Below are 23,533 nucleotides of genomic sequence, written 5' to 3'. Positions count from 1 at the left end.
GAACATATTTACGTTTTCTCTACATAAGAACCATCCTCGTACTTCAAGGAATATAATAGAAAAGAATTATCGAAATCGGTTCAGCCGTTCACACGTGATGCCGTGACAACGCGAAACGGGTGCAGACCCGCCGCCTTTTTATAGCTCCCGCCGCGAAGCGCGTCAAACGCGGCAACTGATACACAAAAATAATCTTATGGCATGATTCTGTATTCACGCGCGATGACTTATAGCGTATTTCATGTATAACTTTGGTGTTTCTACACCGATTTACATGATTCTTTTACTATAACCTGCCCAGGAGTATGAAGAATAATTGTGCCAAATTTGGTTAAAATCCGTCGTGTAGTTTCTGTTTCTATAGCGAATATACAGACAGACAGACAGACAGACAGACAGACAGACAAAAATTTTACTGATTGCATTTTTGGCATCAGTAGCGATCGCTTATCACCCCTTCATAGTTTTTTTTTAAATATATTTCATGTACAGAATTGGCCTCTCTACAGATTTATTATAAGTATAGATAGATTAGAATAGTATTATGTTTCTGGTCAAGCATAACCATCAGTATTAGCAATTCTAGTATTAATACGTACATAGTACAGAATAGAAGTGAATTTTGAATAATTTTGTATATATTTAAATAAGATGTAAATAACGTTTGAAGTATTACATTCTAGTCACTTTTAATATTAAGATTAGCACACTTGGTTGTATAGATTAATATGATACTCATTAATATTGTTAAGTTATATGTGAATGCAGTTTTTAAAATAATCTATCCGAATTTATCAATCAGTGTATAACATCAACATAAAATTGACATACGTAATTTTCGTAAAGTGGATAATTGAGTGAATAAATTAATTAATACTCATATTAAAATATAGGATGCTTACAACTGAATCAACGCCTAAAAATGTAAAAATGTAAGTTTTATTTTAGACGTCATAAGAGGTGCAAAAATAATAACCAAATAAATAAAATTATATGTACTTAAATGTTCAATTATTTTTTACACAACCTTCCTCCTTCTCCTCCAATAATTATTAATTATAGCCATGCATTGGAAACCTAGGTAAATTCTTAAAATGTACATCCTAAACTGGTGCTAATGTACATAAAACGGATCTGTGAAACGGATGCATTATTGCCATAAACATGTAATACCAAAAGGCTTGTATCTAAGCTATTTATTATTTTGATAGATCTGTGGTTTATTTTATTCTATGATCAATGGATATCGTTTATGGTTTGACACATCCTATCTATTTGAGTTTTCCTATTTGCACTGAATCAGATTTTATTCATCAATTTACATGTTATTGTTACGCATTTAGTTCTTAAATTCCTCTATTTACTTTAGTTATTAAGTACCATTAAAGTAATTTAGATCAAATAAAGCTATCCATTAAGAATTGTTGTGTTTCTCTAAGGTTTCCCTCGTTAAATTCTGCAATCGTTTTATTAATTCTTTTACAAAAACTAATAAAAATGACGGAAAGTTCGGTAGATGATGGGGATTTTAAGCGCAAAGACTTTATTTGCGGTGTTGTTGAAGGTATGCTTGTATATAGAAGTCTTTTTGTTTTATCTATTGAATAATATAGTAGTTATAGGTGCGTTAGAAATACCGGTGTGAATGACCTGATGTTCTATTGCAGGCTTTTACGGTCGACCGTGGACGACTGAGCAAAGAAAAGATCTATTTATAAAGTAAGTATTCAATTTTAATGATTACATTTTTATTGATTTTTATTCAGTCGTTATGATATACCTAAGCAGAACTTTAGCAGTAACTACTCTGAATATTTTACACTGCTATCACTAACATGTTTTTTTATTATTATCAAAGTGTATTTATGATATAAATCAATATTTATAAACTATCTAAATGTTTTTTAAAATTAATGTTAAAACGAAAGTTAAAGCTAACCATTCTCTTTAGTGATATCAATCTTTTGATATGTCTTAAAAAAATTGTAATAACTATAAAATTAAATAAATTTCATAAAAAAATAAAGCACATTATATTATTGTATTGTCAATCATAACTCAAAAACTCAAACTCAAACATTTATTCAATTAGACTCCTTCTATAAGCACTTTTGAAATATCATTACATATTTTTAACATTTACCACCAATTCGGAAAGCATTATCTACGGAGAAGAACCAGCAAGAAACTCCATAGTTGCTCTTTTAAATCATGTCAGTTTTACAATTTTACAAAATAAATATGTTATCATAATACATATTATATTATGATAATATGCCAAAGAACTGTCCTGTGGTTTTTATGCGACAACCCTCCATGGGTTTTTATCGTCCATATATCGTCATAACTCTGTTTCTACTAAAAAGTAGTTATATTTCTACTATAATCACATTCCACATTTTAGGCTAAAAAAATGGGGTCTAGACATGTATGTATACGCTCCGAAAGACGATTACAAGCATCGTGCGTACTGGCGAGAGTTATATACAGTGGAGGAGGCTGAGCACCTAACGTCTCTGATCTCGGAGGCCAAGTCGCATGGTATTACCTTCTGCTATGCACTTTCACCGGGTTTAGATATCACTTATAGCAGTCAGAAGGAGATTACCATATTGAAACGGAAATTGGAACAGGTATGTGGCTTGATTTGTTGGTATTTTCTTTTATAATGTTTTATAAAAGTGAAAATATATGAATTTGAAACCAGGTCGTTTTTGTGTGCGCAAAAATTGTTTTGCTATTATTTTATAACTACTTATATGCTCAATAAAAATTCATACTGTTTAAAGTGTATTGAATTCGAACAGTTTTTCTAATTCTCAGACATTAGTAGATATGCAAAAAGCATTTCATTTATAAAAGTATTAATTAATTTAGTTTAATTTTTCAGAAAATAGACTGTATTGTAATAAGGTTCTCTTTTTCTCTGTAATCTATCTTTTTAATTAATTTATCATTGATATTATAAATAAGTTAAGACAATTTCACTTTTATGTCATTGGGTCGCCCTGCCTTCCAAGCCAGAGGTCGTGCGTTCGATTCCCACCCGGGGCAAATATTTGTGTGATGAACATAGATGTTTGCTCTGTGTCCGGGTGTTAATTATCTATAAAAGTATTTATTTAAAATTATATATGTATGTTTATCAGCCATCTGGTTTCCATAACACAAGCTTAGTATAGGATCAGATTGTGCCGTGTGTGAAAATTGTCCTGAAATATTTATTTATTTATTTATTGGGTATGAATTATTCTAGGTTTCACAATTTGGATGTACCTGCTTCTCTCTGCTATTTGATGACATTGAACCAGAAATGAGTGAAGCCGATAAACAAATATTCCAGAGCTTTGCTCATGCTCAGGTAAGAAATAACTGTAAAATTTATATGGATATTACAGATTATACATATTTAATTATTTGTATTGGCAAATATTGATATATTTTTTCTTACATTCTTAAAATTGTTATATCAAGCGTCTTTTTTATGTGGAAAAGAATAACAATATTTGGAAATTCAGTGTTTTGTTAAAATGTGGTTTTTAAGTACTTACATGTTTTAGGGCTGATTTTTCAATCCTTGGTTAAAACTTATTCGTCGAATAATGTATAAAACTACCATTTTATGAATGTATTCTAATTGCCCATATTTGACAGTTTACGTGATATTTTAATATTATTGTGTAATACTTTATTGGACGGATAGCTTTTATCCAAGCATTGAAAAATCGGCCCTTAGTATAGCAGTATTCACTTTTAAATTGTAATCAAAAGGAATCTTAATACACATACAAGTAGATTTTTAAACTTCTACCCACATTTACTGTGTTTTTAATTTTTCACCATTTTGACGTGAAATCTAAAGACATTTCACAAAAAACCTTTCTGGAAAATATTTTTCCTGAAGTTTTACATTATTTCATTTATTTTTATTTTATTATTTACTAGCTTACCGCCCGCGGCTTCCCCGCTTTGACTAAAACCTAATAAATTATATACTAAAACCTTCCTCTTGAATCAATCTATTAAAAAAAAAAACGCATCAAAATCCGTTGCGTAGTTTGAAAGATTTACAATAAAGCATACAAAGTGACATAGGGACAGAGAAAGTGACTTTTTTATACTATGTAGTGTGTGTAATGAAGTGTCAAATAAAACAAATGTTGTGTGGTTTTATGAAACCACGGTAAAAGTGAAACTGTTCGAACGGTTCCGAACACTGCTTTGTGTAGCGCATGTCGCGTGACGGTCGGCTGCCGAGTAGGTATACCTACTCGGCATTCGCGATACACGCGACATGCGCTACACAGACCAAACAGTTTGAGACGATGTAATAAAAGTTTCACTTTAATAAATAAATAAATATGTAGTGATTATTATTTCTGCAGGTATCAGTAACAAACGAGATACACCAGCACCTCGGCTGTCCCCGCTTCCTGCTTTGCCCCACTCAGTACTGCTCAACTAGAGCTGTACCCACTGTTAATAGCTCGGAATATCTCAACACCTTGGGCACTAAGCTGTCTCAAGAGATTGATATTATGTGGACTGGTAAGAGGTTTATTTGTATCTATGCCCCGCGGTTTTACTCGCATTTTTTCGCTCCTATTGGTATTAGATTGATGATATATAGCCTATATTTTGACCAGACCTGTTAGTAACCTGGGCACTAAGCTGTCGCAGGAGATTGATATTATGTGGACTGGTAAGTGATTTATTTGTATCGGTGCCCCGCGGTTTTACTCGCATTTCTCCGCTCCTATTGGTATTAGCTTAATGATATATAGCCTTTATTTTGACCAGACCTGTTAGTAATATTTGTGCAAAATTTTAACCCATTGAGCCCCAAGTGGCCCGATCGGTCCCAGACACAATAGATTTTCTATTGTGTCTGTGGTTCCGGGGCCTGAGTTATTAAGTAAATCCATGCAGTACTTTCTGAGTTTAGCCCATTCGTACATACAGAGTACAGACAGACAAAAATTCTAAAAACTATATTTTTGGCTTTGATATTGATTGTAGATCACACCCCAAGTATTCTTTTAATAAAATAATCAATTTATAGTTTTCAATTTTCTACGGTTTTATTATATAATGTGTAGAATAGTGTTGTGGTGGCATTAAATATCATGATATCAATTTCATGGTATTAGATCATCATCGCAGCTATACTAAATCGTATTATTATTAGTAACCATAGATTGTGGATAAATTCTAGAGCAAAATCGTGTTATTACATATGTATATATTTTTTTGTAATAAAAATTAATTCAAAATAGTTTTCAAAAAATGTTGAAAACTATTTAACATACACAAATTAACTTAAACCTTATTACAGTTGGAGTAAGAAGTATAGACTACTTGATAGTCATTAAAATTTTGTTTTACATGTTGAGAAGGAATAAAATTCAAAATGCATTTATAATAACAATCCCATATATCCATAACAAATTCCAACATACATAAGTTCAGACATAAACAAGCTACCAATTCCTTTCAAAATGTATGAATCATATCAATGGAAAATCTGTTATCAGCAACATGTCAATGACCTTACACCGTTAACTTAACTTTATTACCACATGCCAAAAGCGTTTGATAGTGTGGTTATGCAAAATTGTACTTTATGTACATGTGAGAAGGTTTGATTTTGAACGTCACTTATTGTTTGATTGAATTTGTATGAATCAAAAAGTCAAAAAGAAACAGTGACTTGGGCTATAATGTTAAGCTGATTCACTTAATTAATTCATTCATAAATATACCACTTATCTTATGGAAAAATAACATAAAATTAATTGCTAAAGAATAAGTGGTTTAATATTATAAAATGTTTTTCTATCAAGAAGTAGGTAATTAAAAGAAATAGCTCATTCAATTTGTAAAGACATTTGTTTCAAACTTAAACTCAAATATTTATTTATTCGATTAGACTACTTCTAGAAACACTTTTGAATCGTCATAACAGTTTAACCGTTTACCATTTACCACCAAATGATTAGCAACGAAGAAACAGTACTAAAAAAATGTAATGTCATGTTTTCAGGACCTAAAGTAATATCAAAAACGTTGACAACAGAATGCATTGAAGAGATCACGCAAGTGTTGAGAAGACCACCGGTCATTTGGGACAATCTGCATGCCAATGATTATGACCAAAAGAGAATATTTCTGGGTAAGATTTCTAGAATATACTACATCAATAATACACAAGACACTTATATTATAATGAAATATAAGTGTAAAAAGGAATTTGGCATGAAAAAAAGCCTCGCTTTAGATTATTTTATTCTATAATGTTCCACAACAACAATAAACTTTAAACTCTATTTTGACCCGAACTTCTTTTTATTAAAAAAAAATGTTTCTCTGACACATTATTGCAATTATTGTTAATTTGCTTTCTTATAGAACAAATTTAAATGTGTGAAAAATTGATTTTTCAAAAAAATCGATACCCACTTTATATTTTTTGTCAAATTCTACAACTACCCTCATTTTACAGGTCCATACTGCGGTAGATCACCAGAACTGATCCCTCTGTTACGAGGAGTTTTAACGAATCCAAATTGTGAATACAATGCGAACATGATTGCGATACGAACACTTGCGCATTGGGCAAGCTGCAGAATGGATGCGCCGGCGCATAGTGAGATTTTTAATTTTTTATTAATTTTCATGATTTTTTTTGCTTTCAAGCTTAGATGAACTTGTTAATTTTTGTAAATATTGAAATTGATAAATCTACTTTATAGTGATGTAGGGTATCCAAACATCAACAGAATCTATTTTATATGTTTCATAAAATATCATAATTTCTATACATATAAAAAAATATATAAAAATGGAGACTATTAATTTTTGAAGTGAAAACTTCTTTAGCGGCGTTGGGTATAAAATCTTAAACTCGCGTCAGGACACGTGGCCTGATCGAAAAAGCGTAAGACGGATGGATATCAAACATGCTCAACGTTAATAATCAAGTTTTCACTTCTGCCGGCACTCCCGGAGTGCAACCCGTCTTTTTTTATTATAAGAATGATATTAGAAAACTGATGAAAAAAAAAATAAAGCATCAATCAATAAAAAATATATCAACTATAGACGAAGCTGTATCCTGGGATATAAAATTGGAGCGTGAAGGTGACCAGGGTGTCTGTGAAGATGAAGTGCCTCTGGCACTCGGAAAGCATGTGTATCACCATCGGCAGGCTTTGAGGTAAGCTACCTATGATTTATGTCATTTATTTATAAACTAGCTTACCGCCCGCGGCTTCGCCCGCGTAGTTCCCGTTCCCGTGGGACTTTCGGGATAAAACCTATCCTATGTGTTAATCCAAGTTACCCTCTATATTTGTGCTAAATTTCATTGTAATCTGTTCAGTAGTTTTTACGTGAAAGAGTAACAAACATCCATACATCCATACTTACAAACTTTCGCCTTTATAATAGTAGTAGGATGAAATATATTGTACTTTGAGTAAACGTTAATAATCATGTAGAAGATAAGAAAACAGGAGAATATTTGGAAATATTTCTAATCAAGTTGTAAAATTTTATTTAATTCAAATGTTCATTAATGTCAAAAGCTATATTTGCAATCTATCTATTTATGGGGACAAATTTTATTGTAAGTTGGTACCAAATGAAACGAGTGATCAATCCGAAACGATGATTTATTGTTTTATATTTTAAATTAATACAGTAATCAATATTATGCTTATTCTAACTTAAGGCTACACAAATTAGCTTATGACAACTTAAGGCTACATGCTACATTATATAATAATTAATAATATATTATATAAAAATTTATTTAATTTCAGCCAAGCGATAAATGAGTGGCTACCAGAGTTCTCCATACCAAAGACAGCTCAGGGCCCGGTCATCAAACCTCAACCTACAGGTACAATCTGTTTTATATCTAAGTATGTTTATTTATAAGTTTAATTAATTCTAGTCAATTTAAATAGATATTTTTTTTAAGAATTAACGAGTGGTACTAATATAATTGATTTACTTAGTTTATTTTGAACAAATTCTTTTGTGTTCAAAATGACTTGAGAAATTGTCCGAAGCAAAAATTTTACTATATAGGTATTATTATTTTCATACTGTTAATTTCATTTAACGTTTTTTATAACGCCGTTGGGACATTTTTGGCTATCTTTTCATAGATCAATAATTATAAAGTTTTAAATTCATCATTTACCATATTCTCTGTATATGTATATCACCGATTCGGGTATTCCACACCCGTTCGGGTCTCACACACCCCACTGTGTCGTGTAAGTCCCATGTCGTGTACCCGCAGAGGCAGCGATCATCCCCATAGTGCCGTCAGTGAACACTTGCATGTCGCTCGTGGGTACGACCAGTACCACTAGTGTGAGCGTCGCTATAACGCCGTTGGGACATTTTTGGCTATCTTTTAATGGATTATTAATTATAAAGTTTAAAATTCATCATTTACCATATTTTCTCGAGGGGGTTCACCTATTCGGGTTTATCACACCCAGTCGAGTTATTCACACCCAGTCGGGTTATTCACACCCAGTCGGGTTATTCACACCCGGCGCGTGTAACACCCACTCCATTGTCGACGATTTGACGACGCGGTTGGCGCAGTGGTAAAGCAACTGCCTACTGAGCCGACGGAACCCGGTTCGATCCCCGGTCAGGGCAAATATTTGTGTGATGAACTCAATTATTTGTTCTTGGGTCTGGGTGTTATCTATATATGTATTTATTAAATATTTATCGTCGCCTAGTACCCACAACACAAGCCTTAATTGAGCTTACTGTGGGACTAGGTCGAATTGTGTAATAATGTCCTACAATATTTATTTATGTATTTTATTGAAGTGAAAACTTCTTTAGCGGCGTTGGGTATAAAATCTTAAACTCGCGTCAGGACACGTGGCCTGATCGAAAAAGCGTAAGACGGATTTTTTTTAGCCCTTATATTCCAAGCGTAAGACGGATACCATTCCAAAATATCAAACATGCTGAACGTTAATAATCAAGTTTTCACTTCTGCCGGCACTCCCGGAGTGCAACCCGTCTTTTTACACGCTTTATATTAGCTTCACCTGTTTGTTTGTTTGTTTGTAACCGACTTCTTTGGGCGCGATTTTGACCCACTTTAAACGGCCAGATTTCGTTCAAACTTTGTAGATTTATTGAGGACCGATGACAATACACTAATTTGATAAAATTTTCTATTTTTTAGTTCGGTTTTCTATAAAAAGCGTGTTTTTTTAGTTTTTTTTTAACTATTATTATTTATTATTGTACCACCGACAGAGGCAGCGATCATCCCCATAGTACCCTCAGTGAACACTTGCATGTCGCTCGTGGGTACGACCAGTACCACTAGTGTGAGCGTCGCGCAGATACCGACCGTCACTACTACGCACTTGCAGGCTCTGCCCGACATGTGTGCACAGCCGCCAACGGTACGTGTGTGTGTGTGTGTGTGCAATGTGTGCAAAATAAGGGCCGATTTTTCAATGCTTGGATAAAACTTATCCGTCCAATAAAGTATTACACGATAATATTAAAATGTCACGTAAACTGTCAAATACGGGCAATTAGAATACGTTTTTAAAATGGTAATTTTATATATTATTCGACGAATAAGTTTTATCCAAGCATTGAAAAATCGGCCCTTAGTGTAATATAATATTTGTGTGTAACTTTAATGGCTAATATTTTATAATTGACTAGCTAAGCTCCGCGGTTTTAGCCGCAGTGCTCCGCTCCTGTTGGTCTTAGCGTGATGATATATAGCCTTTAGCCTTCATTGATAAATGGGCTGTCTATTATCTAACACCGAAAGAATTTTTAAAATCGGGTCGGTAGTTCCTGAGATTAGCGCGTGCAAACAAACTCTTCAGCTTTATAATATTAGTATAGATTAGTTTGTAACGTTAATCATAATGCTGTTCATTTTTCTCATTATCACACAAGAATGACTGGACCGATTTGGTTAATATTGATTAATATTTAAATATTCGTTGATATCAAGTGAAGATTTGATTGATTTAATCATCTATATCTGTTACTTTAAACGTTTCATTCATTTTTCCAGATGTCAACATCCGAAAACTTCAACCCCGTGTCCAACCCGGTCATGAATTCCCTCGTATCCCCGACGAAAGTCATCCTCAACGAGTCCATCCCCAACCCGATCATCCCCATGGCGAATTCCAACATCGCTGTACCATCGGAGATACCAATTTCGACCTTACCCGTACCTATATTAGGTCTAAAACCACTCGAAGAGAAGATAGATGAAGCTATGGAAAAGATAGATGGTCATGATACGCTGTCGAATGATAGCGTGTTGGAAACAAGCTTTAGGGATGTTAGGAAGGAGGATGATCAAATTATTGTTGATGATGATGAACAAAGGAATGGGGATATGAGTGTTGGTGGTGAGTTTATTTATTATTTATTTACTCTTTATTGTACAACAGTCTTATAAAATAAACGTACAACAAAACCATTCAAAATGTACAAATGGCGGCCTTATGGCTCTAAGCCATCTCTGCCAGGCAACCTTCAGGTAAAGGACAGAGCATAATATACCAAAGGTTAGGAAGCCAAATAACTAATTAATTTAAAAGTGTATGAGTTTCTTGTGATTTTGTAGTAAAATAAAGTTTTACAGGAAGAGATTCCAAAGTATGTAATAATTTAGCAAAATCGAAATTTATATTTTGGTTTTATGGCATTCAAATGCTTTATAAATATAAATTTATAAAGAATAGAAAAAAATCGATCACGCGGCGGGACTCGAACCCGCATCCTTTCGCGCCATTCCGGGATCCGCATCTTTTAAGAATTTTAGCAAAATTGTTAAAAGATGCTAGACCGGGAGATACTGACACAAAATTTCGAGTCATTTGTAACAGGATGGCGGTTCTACAGGGGTCTGAGTACGCAATGACAAAAAGAAAAATGATGGTGTAAACGCTGGTACCGGTGGGTTAGTCGCGTGGGCGTTAGTCGAACTCGTCGGAAAAATAGCGAAAGTCAAACGATTTGTAACACAAAAATTTTAGAATTTACCGATAGCCCATAAAAAAGAAGTAGGCGGTAGTGTCATGCCATACTTTTCCGGTATGACTTACAGCCCGCCATACCGACGCGAATGTGTTGATTTAAAAAAAACAATTATTCAACCATTTGTACCAAGCTAACTTTTGCACAGGTAACCATCGTCGTGCAGCCATTTACGAAAATCGCCATGCCATACTTTTCGGACGATTCCAAATGGTCGCCATACCGCCGAAAATCTGCAAAATTTTTTTATTTCGCCTATCTTTTTGTACCAGTATTGCATTTGGCTTTTTGGAGAGTATTTGATAAAATGTGACCATTATTATATTTGCCATACTTCTAGTAGGGGGAAAAAGTGCTGTCATACTTGAAAAATAAATTTATTATTAATTTATATAAGTGAAGATTTCCAACACCTAGATCTTTGAAATTTTGTATTTATATTCGTTGATCCTCAAACTTACAGGAAAAATAAGTGCCATACTGTTACAAATCGTTTGACTTTCGCTATTTTCCGACGAGTTCGACTAACGCCCACGCGACTAAGCCGCCGGTACCAGCGTTCACACCATCATTTTTCTTTTTGTCATTGCGTACTAAGAACCCTGTAGAACCGCCATCCTGTTACAAATGACTCGAAATTTTGTGTCAGTATCTCCCGGTCTATGCGGTCTATTACTCTGCAATTATTTACAAAATTAACAATTATGTAACATTGAGTTTTATCTAGACCCGTTAAAATATATTCTTTCGTGTCAACTGCCAATATTTTTATTGCTTTAAAAACTTAGTACAAACATATGGTTTTTTTACATTTAAAAAACATAAAATTCCACCAGCACAATGCCATTTATTTAACGATACACAACAATCTATCAGTTCAACTCCAAACATTTATTAAACGTTTTGACGTGACAACGTCTTATAATTCGATAGCGCCGGCTGCACGCCCGAAAAAACATGACTCATGCGGCGTTACCTCGCTCTGAGGCGTTCCATAGGCTTGAAGTGCAAGCGAGAGCGCGGAACGAGCGACAAAAAAGCACAATCGGACGTTGTCACGTTCAACTATCGTTAGTAAACCGACTTTACAGACAACCAAATTTTTATACACGCTTTTTTATCGTCAAAATATAAAATTTCCCCGCAGACACACCCCAAACGTTGTCCCCCAGTCGGCCGGTAGAGCCCCTGGATGTGGACCCCCCCTCAACACCTGCAGACTCCGATGTGGTCATGAACGAGCCCTATAGCGAGGTGATTATTTACAGACTTGATAAATAATCGTCCGAATCAAAACTCTGCTTACGTGTCAATTAGGCAGAGTTTTTAATGAAATTATTCGCATAATGAATGCATTAAATCATAATAATCGATTAATCAAGTAGATTCATGTGAAATTGTCCGAAGCAAAACTCTGCCTAACGCGTCAATTAGGCAGAGTTTTCTAATGAGCATTACAATGCTTGGATAAAACTTATTCGTCGAATAATGTATAAAACTACCATTTTAAAAACATATTCTAATTGCCCGTATTTGACAGTTTACGTGACATTTTAATATTATCGTGTAATACTTTATTGGACGGATAAGTTTTATTCAAGCATTGAAAAATCGGCCCTAAAACAATCAGATTTATTTCATGTATATTTTGTAATAAATTTCAGAACGGCTCAATGCAAGTGGAGCCATGCAATAGTCCGCTGAGTGCCGACATGATGGTAGAGCCCGTGGAAGTGTCTGATGAGTGAGTCATTATTAATTATTTATTTATTATTATTTAAACTCTTATTGTGCTGCCAAAATACAAAAAATACAGACAAAACTTATTCTAAAAGAAAAAACAGCACAGAAGGCGGGGCCTTATCACTTATTTACTTTTTATAAATGTACCAATGTAAACTATATTGCACGCCTCATAAGCGAAGCGTTGAGGTGGGTACTACTGTCACTTCGCGCAAAACATCTGATTTTTCAAACTTAAAATGTCTTTATGTATCATACATTGCACTTGTAAGATAATACATACACACACATATTAAGAAAAAACACTATTTTTAACGTTCATGATATTTTTGATGTCATTTTTGTTATTTAAACTACTTAAAAAACAGTTTAAAAAAGTTCTGTCTTGGACGTCCGTGTGTCTGTATGTGCGGATCCTTTTTCTTGTTAACACGATAGCGACCGAAATACTTTACTAATCGAGTCTTTTTTTTTCTCTTACGCTTGAGTATGCTCAGGAATAGAACCCTTTCATTTTTCAGGGTCTGATTCGATGTGGTTTAATTGTTATTAAATAAACAAAAATAATAATTAATAAATATTTATTAAAAAAAAATTATGAGGCGTGCACTTTTGGATTTTCCAAATTATTTAATTGTATTTTTTTTTTGTGTGGTGTCTCTCAATGTTAGCCAGAAGGGCTTCTACATTTTAACGCGGACGCCGGGGTGAACCTCCCTGGTAGCGACATGCACAAGGGCGTCCCCCCTTGACGGGGACCACGAACCTCGGCTTGAGCTGTCGCTTGAGTGGAGGAGGCCAGAAGGGCCCTAATCGGACGGGGTTTAATTGTATCGTGTCTTGATTACGTTAATACTTTTTTATTCTAATCTCTTCTACAGAGCATTCGAACAATCAGCGAACGCTTTAACAACAGACGACTAGCTTTTTGTTTTATAGCTTTAAAATGGTCACTTTTTTATATTTTTTATTATCTCTCTCATAGGGCCCTAGAACAATCGGCAAACGCGCTAACAGCAGACGATCTACTTCTTCTGTGCGATCTATTCTACCTGCCGTTCGAGCACGGGTCCCGCGGGTTGCGGCTGCTGCACGACTTCCACTGGCTCACTGCACACGCGGCCAGCATCCTGCCCAGGGGCAGTAAGCCGGAGGTGAGTGGGATCCTGCGGGATTCGGTCATATAGTTAGGATCCTGCTGCATTTTGGTTTAAAAAAAACTTTTTACATAAAAACGGGTAAAAAATCCTAAAATACGAAAAACACCTTCCTCATTGATTCGAAACGATAAAAGAGTGTGAAAGTCGGTTAAAAAAGAGTGTGAATTATTGTTCAATTATTTTAATACCTTTGTAACTATTATTTGTGAAGACTTCACTGCAGGCTGCCATGAACAATTGTTTAAGGGCTCTTTCAATTTATGCGTTTCGTATCGGACCGCTACGGTGCCGACGCGGTGCGTTTGTCGTACGGCGCACAGCCGGTCGTTTGTTTTCATACAAAATGCACGGTGCGGCAACAGCGTGGCGTCCGTACCGCGAACGCTCGACAGCAGGACGGCAACGTCGCAAGTCCCATAGGGATGTCAGAAATGCAATAAAGCATCGATATATATCGTATCGTTGTTTTTTGAAAATATCAATATCGATATTGATATTTTTATTAAAAAATATCGATATATCGGTACGATTTGACAGAGAATATTCGTGCTCTAAATATTACGACATTCGACACGTGACATTCGATACACGTGAAATTTGACACGTGACATGGCATTTGAGACACGTTAACTTTAAAAAATATTACAAATTTAACAAATTTATAATGCTCCCACCAGACTAGCGAATGGCGTCGTCGTCTCCGCCGCTTCTCGTGGTGGGCACACCGCTGTCGGCGTTTAGCTCGTCGCTTAGCTGTTGCTGCTAATAAAGAACTACATGCTGAGTTACGGCCCTACGTGTGGGACCTGTGTGCTGTGCTCGCGCTGCTAGCGGCCTTCCTGAAGTGGCTTGGTTAGTGTGCACACAGCACTTGCTCAAATAAATGAGGGTAGTTTTTGATTTTATTAAAATTGAACGAATTGGAAGTCCAATGAAAATGTGTGTTTCTGATACAGCTCAAGTAATAAGTTATTGACAGGGCATTTTTTTGATTTTTCATTATTTTTAACTTCAATAATTGATGTATAATTATTTATATGTGTAAAAGAGAAATAAGAATGAAGTTCATATATTGATTTGTTTCAGAGCTGGGCAAATTTCCGGCGAATATAGCAACAAATATGCAAGGAAGTTATACATGTAAGTAATCTTAAAAATCACTTTTTCTATAACAAATAAACAAATAAATAAACAAATAATCAAATAATCGCATGAAACGTGACGAAACGCTTTGATATCACAAAGTTTTTACTTTAAGTCTTTGTCGTCGTTAAGTTTGACAGTTTTTTTCACTAGAATTTTAATTTTTTTAAATTGATCAATCAATTATTATATGAATAAAGTATAAAATTGGCCCTTTTATGCCTCCTTGAAGAACACCTTGCTATTCTTTACAAGTTATGACGAGAAATACATTTATTTTTTGTTATTTTATTTCAGAGTGTGTTGAGCGATATGATATAAAGTATTATTTTCCATTTATGATATATTTTAATATCTCGGCTAAATTATATTCTATTCTTTACATTGTCAAATGCATAGGCTAAGTCTTAATATGTACTTGATAACATACATCCGAACTTTTGGTTGTAAAAAAAAATCAATTGTTCCATTATTATAAAAAAAAATCAATTGTTCCATTGTATTATAAAAAAAAATTGGTTGTCTGTAAAGTCGGTTTACTGACGATAGTTGAACGTGACAACGTCCGATTGTGCTTCTTTGTCGCTCGTTCCGCGCTCTCGCTTGCACTTCAAGCCTTACATGGACGGTTTTTTCGTGCGTGCAGCCGGCTCTATCGAATTATAAGACGTTGTCACGTCAAAAAATAATGTCATTTATGAATGTACGTAGAGAGATTTCGACAAATGTGTGTGTGTGTGTGTGTGCGTATGTTAGTGTAAAAAAATATGAAACATTTATTTTTCAGAATTGATAAGAAAATAACGTCCGCACAATTCGCCATTCCAATGCGTGTGGACGATCTATAGATTATGCATTTATTAATATTGTGTGTGCTACGCAACAAATGAAACGTATTTCGTCGTATGTTTTTGTACAATCGTTGCGTGTTTACGCGCAGGGTTCTCTAAAGGCTGGCGGGAGGCGTTCGAAAGCGGCGCGCAAGAGCCGTGGGTGTTCCGCGGCGGTCTGGCGGCGGACCTGCGGCGGCTCGTGCCGCTGGACTGCGGGCCCGACCTGCGGCACGCGCTGCCGCACCCCGCGCCGCCGCCGCACACCACGCTGCCGCACGCCGTGCGACCGTACGCGGCAAGGGACGAGCTGCCGGTGGGTTGTGTACAATAACAGGGACCCTACGCACCATTCGACACTTTGCAATCTTCGCAAAATATAATAATACTAGCTGCATTCCGCTCCGCGTGGCTCCGCTCCTGTTGGTCTTAACGTGACGATGTAAAGCCTAGCCTTCCTCGATGAATGGGCTATCTAACACCGAAAGAATTTATCAAATCAGACCAGTAGTTCCTGAGATTAGCGCGTTCAAACAAACAAACGAATTCCTCAGCTTCCTAAATTACAAGCGTTAAATATATATTTAATTAATGTGGCCAGTTCAAACGATCAATAGCTTGTGTAGTTTCACTAATATAAGAAAAGTACTATAGTGTGTCCTCCGCCTAAATCTAGTAAATAAAAATTTCAAAATTATTAATAATATCTGTGATAAACTATATAAGTAGAAGTGGCCCTAATATCGATCCTTGTGATACCCCTCTTATGAAAATAATAAATTCAAAGAACTACTTGCTTCAATGGTCCTTTCCGACCGTCACCGTCTGTTTTCTGTTACTCAAGTTGGTTATTTGTTTTTCATTTTTGTACTTATGCAATAGTAGGTCAATTATGATATTAAAAAAAGTAATATATATCTACAGTATCGAAAGCATGGGAAAAATCAAAAGTCATAAAATTGCATAAGATGCTTTTTATCAATTTTACAGAGAAAAATCCTGAAGGTTTTTTAATTATTTATTTTTGGATTACCACAATAACCAATATAAATAAAAATAGAAATACCCTCAAAAAGTTATCTATAAAATATTTATTCCAGGTATGTACGATATGTCATAAGACATGTCGTGACGGTGCGGATTGCAGTGATCTGTTCCCGAGTGACTTGCAGAGTTTGCCTGCTGATAGGTATGTTATATTATAGTTATTTATATGAAAAAAAAATATAAATAAAACCACAGGAATAATACAGGTTGTTATCCAAATAAGAATGCCTCGTTTTTACCCATATATGACTTTATTTTTTCAGAATATTCACATTTCGTTATATTTTGTTAAATTAGCCTCTATGTTTGGGCAAAATTTCATGAAAATCGGTTCAGCAGTTTTTGGGTGAAGGTGTAACACACAAAGAAACAAACAAACTTTCGAATTTATAATATTAGTCGGATTAAGACACTATTTTCAAATCGTTTATATACATGCACTTATCACAGGTTAGTGATGCCGTTCCTAACACTCACACCGGAGTTGTGCATGGTGATAGAAGATGATGGTGATTGCTTCACGGATGATGCGACTGAAGTTGATGATGATTCGGAAGGTGATAAGCCGGATGGTGAAGTTAAAGTTAATGGTAAGTTTTGATTTTGTTTGTCTCATTAAGGTATTTGTAAATTAGTGCTTCAGGTTCTGGTATAGAGATTTTTTTTTAGTAGAAAAATGTTTAGGTTTATTTGTGAATTTATTCCTTGTTGTCTTTAAGCTAATTCAGATGTTTAATATTTGAAATCCAAGGATTACATCTTTCTTCATTAAATTGTACTTCGCAAGGAATAAAAATTGATTTTGTTCTGCAAAATACATTTCACAATCTTCAAAATATTAAAAGGCAAAATTTTGCCTACTGTTTTCACACACCACATTGACAACAAAAACATTTTCCACAGGAGTAAAACCAGAAATAATAGGCTACGCTTGCGCGGCGCTAAATAGCAAGGAGTTTTACAAGAAACAGGAGATCGCGTGGATACCGGAAATGTGCATCAAGTATCCGGAAGAGCTCGTGCAGAGAGAGGATCTGAGTCAGGCTGCTAAGGTAAGGGTTTTTTTTTAGTTTTTTAGGTGGTAATTGTTAAAAATGTCATGACGATTCGAAAGTGCTTCTAAAAGAAGTGTAATTGAATAAATAAATGTTTGATTTTGAGTTTTATAAGATGCCTTGTTGAGTTATTTTTCAAAGTTTACAAATTGGTTTAATGATGAGTGTAAAATTTGTGCTTATTTAATGTATTTTTTACTGTAAATAAATTCTATTCTATTCTAATTAGTGCGCAAAAATAAAACCATTTTTGAGTTATTTATGACTTCTTATTCATGATTTTAATGTTTTTTGTTCAAGAATGAATAAAAGATTGTCAGTTGACAACTTGACTTTTCTAATGCTTTTGACTTTGTAGATCGCTATTTATTTTTTGACGTTGTAGACTTTTGTTATAAAAAGGGGTTTTGAATATCGTTCGTCAGTAATGGAATACCAGTAATAGAGATTAACAGACTATTTATACGAAATAATATAGAGGTTTTATAAACATAATCTGTTCGGGCTATGAACGGAGTTCCCCAGGGAAGTGTTCTGGGACCGCTACTTTTTCTTATCTTCATAAATGACTTGCAAATGAAATGCAACCAGGATACTTATGATTTAATTGCAGATGACTACATTTTAGTATGTTAAAAACTGTTAAAATTTGAAATTGCTGCCATCTTACATTACATTACATTGTGCATTGTCAATGTCATTATTTTATTGCTATAATCTGTGGTTAACTTCCTTGTTCCTTTTCGCGTCGTCCGTCACTGTAACTGTACCTAATCGTGTCTTATTTAATTAAAACAAAGTTTCTAATAACTTGTAAAACCGTTTTTTTATTTACAACAACAAAAACATTAGACAAACTATTACTAGCCTTAGTTCTATTCGAAAACGGATTAAATCCTTTAAAAAACAATTTCCTTTCTATCTGTTTGGTGTAGTTTACCATCTTCCCTCACGTTCTGCTTTCCCATACTCCATCTCACGATCCAATTGCACAATTCCAGGAGTGCATCAGCCACTTTCACCAGTTCAGTTCGTTAGAGCGGGCTCCCGCAGCAGTGTCGGCCGCTCACCCCGCGCTGCTCACGTGCTGCGTGCTGCCCGCGCCGCGCGACCCGCACGCGCCCGCGCGCCTGCTCACCTGCCTGCTGGCCGCGCTTAGGGCCAACGGTAGGTCACACTGCACGACACGACACACGACACTATACACCACACGATACACGACACGACACACGACATGACACCCGATACGATACACAACACACCAAATCACACGATACACCACACGTCGGGTCAAAAGACATCAAACGAACACACATATCATCACATCACGCATTGCAACACACCTCATATTAAATATCGCATCACACGATTGAAAAAAATAACATTGACCACGGCCGCATGACTAACACATATCGAGCGGCTAACGCGGCGTTGCCGCTCCGCATGACTTACACATATCGAGCGGCCGACGCGACGTTGCCATTATTAATAAATTTTTTTTTTATTTTTTTATAAAATATCTTACTTGTATCTATGTAAGTATTATTGCTACTGTATCAATAGCGTGTTTTTTTAATAATTATTTTAAACCTATCTCTCTAAATTATAACCTATATATTTAATTCGCAGGTGCAAGCGGCGTACACGCATGCATCAACTCAACAGATCACTATCTGCAGCAGTTCTATAGTAAGCTAGGATTTGTCGAGCTAGCTCGCGACGGTACTCGCGTCTATCTAGCTAGGTCCTTCTAGCGCTTACATAATAACTACCTAGGTCCGATATAGGACGGATCTAGACTTAAAAACAAAATTTTTAAGTCTAAATAGCATTAACGTAACGTAAATAACACGACTCACAACTGAAAAGTGCCCGAAGCTAAACTCTGCCTGAGTATGTATCAGGTTTTTTAGAGCGATACAATAGAATTTGAACGTTATTAACATGAAATAAGGTGTTAATTACAATGTTTTATACAACGCGGTACAGATGTTGTCGTTTTCTAATAAGCGATACAATACACCTTGAACCTTAATGCTACGAAATAAAGTTGTAATTTCAATGAATGTGTTATAGAACTGATTTCCTTTAATAGGCGTGTGAGTCTAATTGTTTATAATACGTTAATGCTGTATGGAGATGATCAAGTAATAAAAAAATGTGTGCGTGTACTAGTGTACACACGTAAGAAGTGAAACTTCTTTATGACCTTATTTTTCAAAAAATAATTTACTATATGCAACTTTACAGAATTACGTCGAATCACGCGTGGTAGCGATAAGAAAAAGATGGCGCATAACGGAAAAATGTCACGCGTAACGAAAAAATGTTACACTAAATTTTTTTCCGACCCCGATAAAGAAGTTTCACTTCAAAAAAACTTAATTATTAAGTGATCGAACTGTATTGTATGTAATAATAACTTTACTGTTATAACGAAGTTCTTATTTTTAAGATCTCAAAATTCTTTTCGAATTGTGAATGAGCGATATATTTTTTTTTTAAGAGAATTGATGTGATTTTTCTTTATTGGTAATTGTAAAACCTGTGAAAATTAAAAAAAAAACAATGTTATAAATCGCATTTTTTTAGCAAAACTGAAAGCAAAGAAAATACGCATGTATTATTTTACCCACTAAACATAATATGTACAAGTTACACGGCTTTAGTGACATTCATTGAAGCGATTACAATTCCAAATATGCTTAAAATAAATGAAAAAGGATTCACGTTAATTAAAAAAAAAATAATGAAGTCTAAAAATAATAAATACAATATTGAATGAAAAAATCGAAAGAACACCTGAAAGCCGTATTCTGCAAGGCTTAAACTATATGGCATGAAAAACTTCTAAATCTAATGGATATAAATTTTTGATACATTGCAACAAAAAAATCTTGCTTTTCATAAAAATATGATTAATAAATAAAAAATATAACCATATTTGCAATCTGCTAGCTCCTCATAATGCTGCTGGACGATTTCTTCTTAGTGATAAGAAACTTAAAATGTAAAACTGCGTAAATGTTATAAGAATAAAAATAAAAAAATGTTAAAAAAAAAGCTTCTCATTTTAATTTCGACATCAAAAACTTTAATTTATTACGTAATTCTAAAATAATGTTACGTAGTAATAATATTGTTTTTTTTTGGTCGTAAAACCATAAAGAATTGACTAAAGATTCATATAAACTTTTAAGTAATATCCGGCTACCCTCACAATCAATAAATTAAAAAAATCCTAAAAAATTCTACACTTTACTGCCAATGCTCCGTCACTGTAGATAGACCGATATATCAATGAATATTAATAATACACAAATATATATGATAATTTAAATCAAAACACGTATATTTTTTTCATTCATTTTAACTAAAAAAATCATTAAAAAAAATTGTTGAAATCTATAAAACGATAATATTACATGTATTTAATCTCGAACGGTAAAAATTATTAGGGTTGTAACGGAGGCCTACTTAGCGGAGGCGGAGGCGGATGCGGAGGTGAAGAGGTTCGCCTCCGCGGATGCGGAGGTTAACGGAGGCGGAGGCGGAGGTGAAATTTGTTGGGAAAATTTATAATTATCGTCTACTTCTACAAAGTACTGCCAAATTTCATTAGTTTTCGGCTTCATCACGTTATTTAAATAACAATAACTAATAATTACGCACAATATTACTTAAAACAATCACGGCTCAATTGCAACTACGCGGTACCGAACGCTTTGACAAGTTGATTCCTGTTATTCATTCACTCACACTCCCACCACCCGCTTGGCCGTGTTCAAACAAACAAACAAACATTTATTTATTCAATTAGAGTTCTTCGAGAAGCACTTTTGAAAATTCAATACATAATTTTAACATCTACCACCGATTCGGAAGCAGTATCTACGGAGAAGAACCGGCAAGAAACTCCATAGTTGCTCTTTTAAATCATTTCAGTATTACAATTTAATTGTTGTTCCCGCGGTTTAAGCAAACTCCCGACCATTTCACTTGAAAACACGCAGCCGAGCGGCCGCGTCGCCTAGCGTCGCTCCTTGCGCGTTGTTTGTGATCGTAAATGAACTTCCGATATGACTCCGCATAAATTTTGCGGAGGCGGATGCGGAGGCGGAGGTTAAATTCTTTGCGGAAGTTCCGCAGTAACGGAGGCGGAGGCGGAGTTCCGTTACAACCCTAAAAATTATCGCTACCTATGCAATATGCATCTAAAAAAAACAGGATTTTAAAACAAATTAAGGTGAATGCAAAGAAAATGCGTGCGTGTATTAGTGTACACACGTAAGAAGTGAAACTTCTTTATGACCTTATTTTTCAAAAAAAAATTTACTATATGAAACTTTACAGAAATACGTTGAATCAGGCGTGGTAGGGATAGGAAAAAGATGGCGCGTAACGGAAAAATTGCACGCGTAACGAAAAAATGATACACTACATTTTTTTCCAACACCGATAAAGAAGTTTCACTTCCAAAACTACCAAAACAAAATATGTAAATGGAAAAAACTACTATGTATAAAAAATTTTAAGTAAAAGTCTTCTGCGAAGATTAATCTAGTTCTCATTTCTTTATAATTAATAAGTAGTTCGTATCAGAAATAATTGAAAAAAAAATTAGGAGTTTACAATTTTATTCGATTTAATATTGAACTAAATGGGGGGAAAGTTCCAAGATTTTTGAATCATTTGATAATAATCATCGTAAATAATGATAATTATCGTCTACAATTATTTGTAAATATCCCACTATTATAAAGTGTTTTTCCTACTATAGTAAATGGTTGGCGGTTTTTAATTCGATCGAAAATGAGCCTAGTCATCATATGTGTAAAGACTGAAATCGCTTGACGGTATTGTGATAGACAAAGTGTTAGTGATCGGATTTTGTGCGTAAATGTTGTAAATAACTAAATTAATGTTGTGGCGTATTAGGAAACGAAAATGAGGATATTTTAAGTAAAAAGGTATAGATAGGTTACCAACACAACATTCTTTTAAACACGACGGACTTTATTCACGTCGTAAGCAAAAGATTCTAATTAGCCACATTTTTACGTGCCAATTCCGCAGCGTATAAACCTATCTACATCTTTTTATTTATAATATTATAGTTTATACTTTAGGATAATCAAAATTTGTTCCGCTATTTGTATTTATTTTCTTCCCAAATATATCCTAAAAACAAAAAAAAAACTTAATAAAAAGGGTATTTGCATTAGAAAAATATGACAGAAATTGATAATAAATAAGTCTGTATAATAAATATACTTATGTATGGTATTTAAGTACTTTTTTTGAGTTTATTGTAAGGCAAAATCAGGAAAACACTCGAAAATAGTATAGACACCCTTAATTCTTTTCACAAGTTCATAAATATAATTATTAACGTCGAATGTGGTTATTTCACCTGTGCAAATATTTTGCAAAGGCCCCTGACTCATGTACCTACGTATAAATGAACGTTACGTAAATTTGAAATATT

At 34.5% G+C, this 23,533-nt stretch overlaps 1 protein-coding gene across 1 annotated transcript; it reads left to right on the top strand.

Annotated features, from left to right (window-relative positions):
- The first annotated feature begins 1,277 nt into the window (after positions 1–1,277).
- On the top strand, positions 1,278–20,541 carry Oga (O-GlcNAcase). The gene is made up of 23 exons (XM_090115355.1): positions 1,278–1,564; positions 1,668–1,719; positions 2,405–2,633; positions 3,257–3,361; positions 4,386–4,548; positions 6,044–6,172; positions 6,503–6,646; positions 7,102–7,216; positions 7,824–7,903; positions 9,052–9,059; positions 9,306–9,455; positions 10,091–10,436; positions 12,215–12,321; positions 12,732–12,811; positions 13,796–13,964; positions 14,648–14,822; positions 15,057–15,110; positions 16,054–16,259; positions 17,044–17,132; positions 17,441–17,580; positions 17,894–18,042; positions 19,047–19,212; positions 19,675–20,541. Exons 1-23 carry the CDS (start codon positions 1,498–1,500, stop codon positions 19,797–19,799), a joined length of 3,048 nt encoding a protein of 1,015 aa, XP_089971481.1. The 5' UTR covers positions 1,278–1,497; the 3' UTR covers positions 19,800–20,541.
- The last annotated feature ends 2,992 nt before the right edge of the window (positions 20,542–23,533 follow it).

The sequence above is a fragment of the Colias eurytheme genome, chromosome 23 (assembly GCF_061535395.1).
Source record: "Colias eurytheme isolate Ceu_HAF_F1 chromosome 23, ilColEury1 Martin Lab GWU primary, whole genome shotgun sequence".
Classification (NCBI taxonomy): Eukaryota; Metazoa; Arthropoda; class Insecta; order Lepidoptera; family Pieridae; genus Colias; species Colias eurytheme.
The sequence above is the reverse complement of the archived record's forward strand: the minus strand, read 5'-3'. Positions and strand labels throughout refer to the sequence as shown.

Bases quoted from the DNA above. Each gene is read 5' to 3' on its own strand.
- Oga (XM_090115355.1), top strand. From the start codon at position 1,498: ATGACGGAAAGTTCGGTAGATGATGGGGATTTTAAGCGCAAAGACTTT. The intron at 1,720-2,404 runs GTAAGTATTCAA...TCCACATTTTAG, and splicing joins AGAAAAGATCTATTTATAAA to GCTAAAAAAATGGGGTCTAG. The intron at 13,965-14,647 runs GTGAGTGGGATC...TGCTCCCACCAG, and splicing joins CCAGGGGCAGTAAGCCGGAG to ACTAGCGAATGGCGTCGTCG.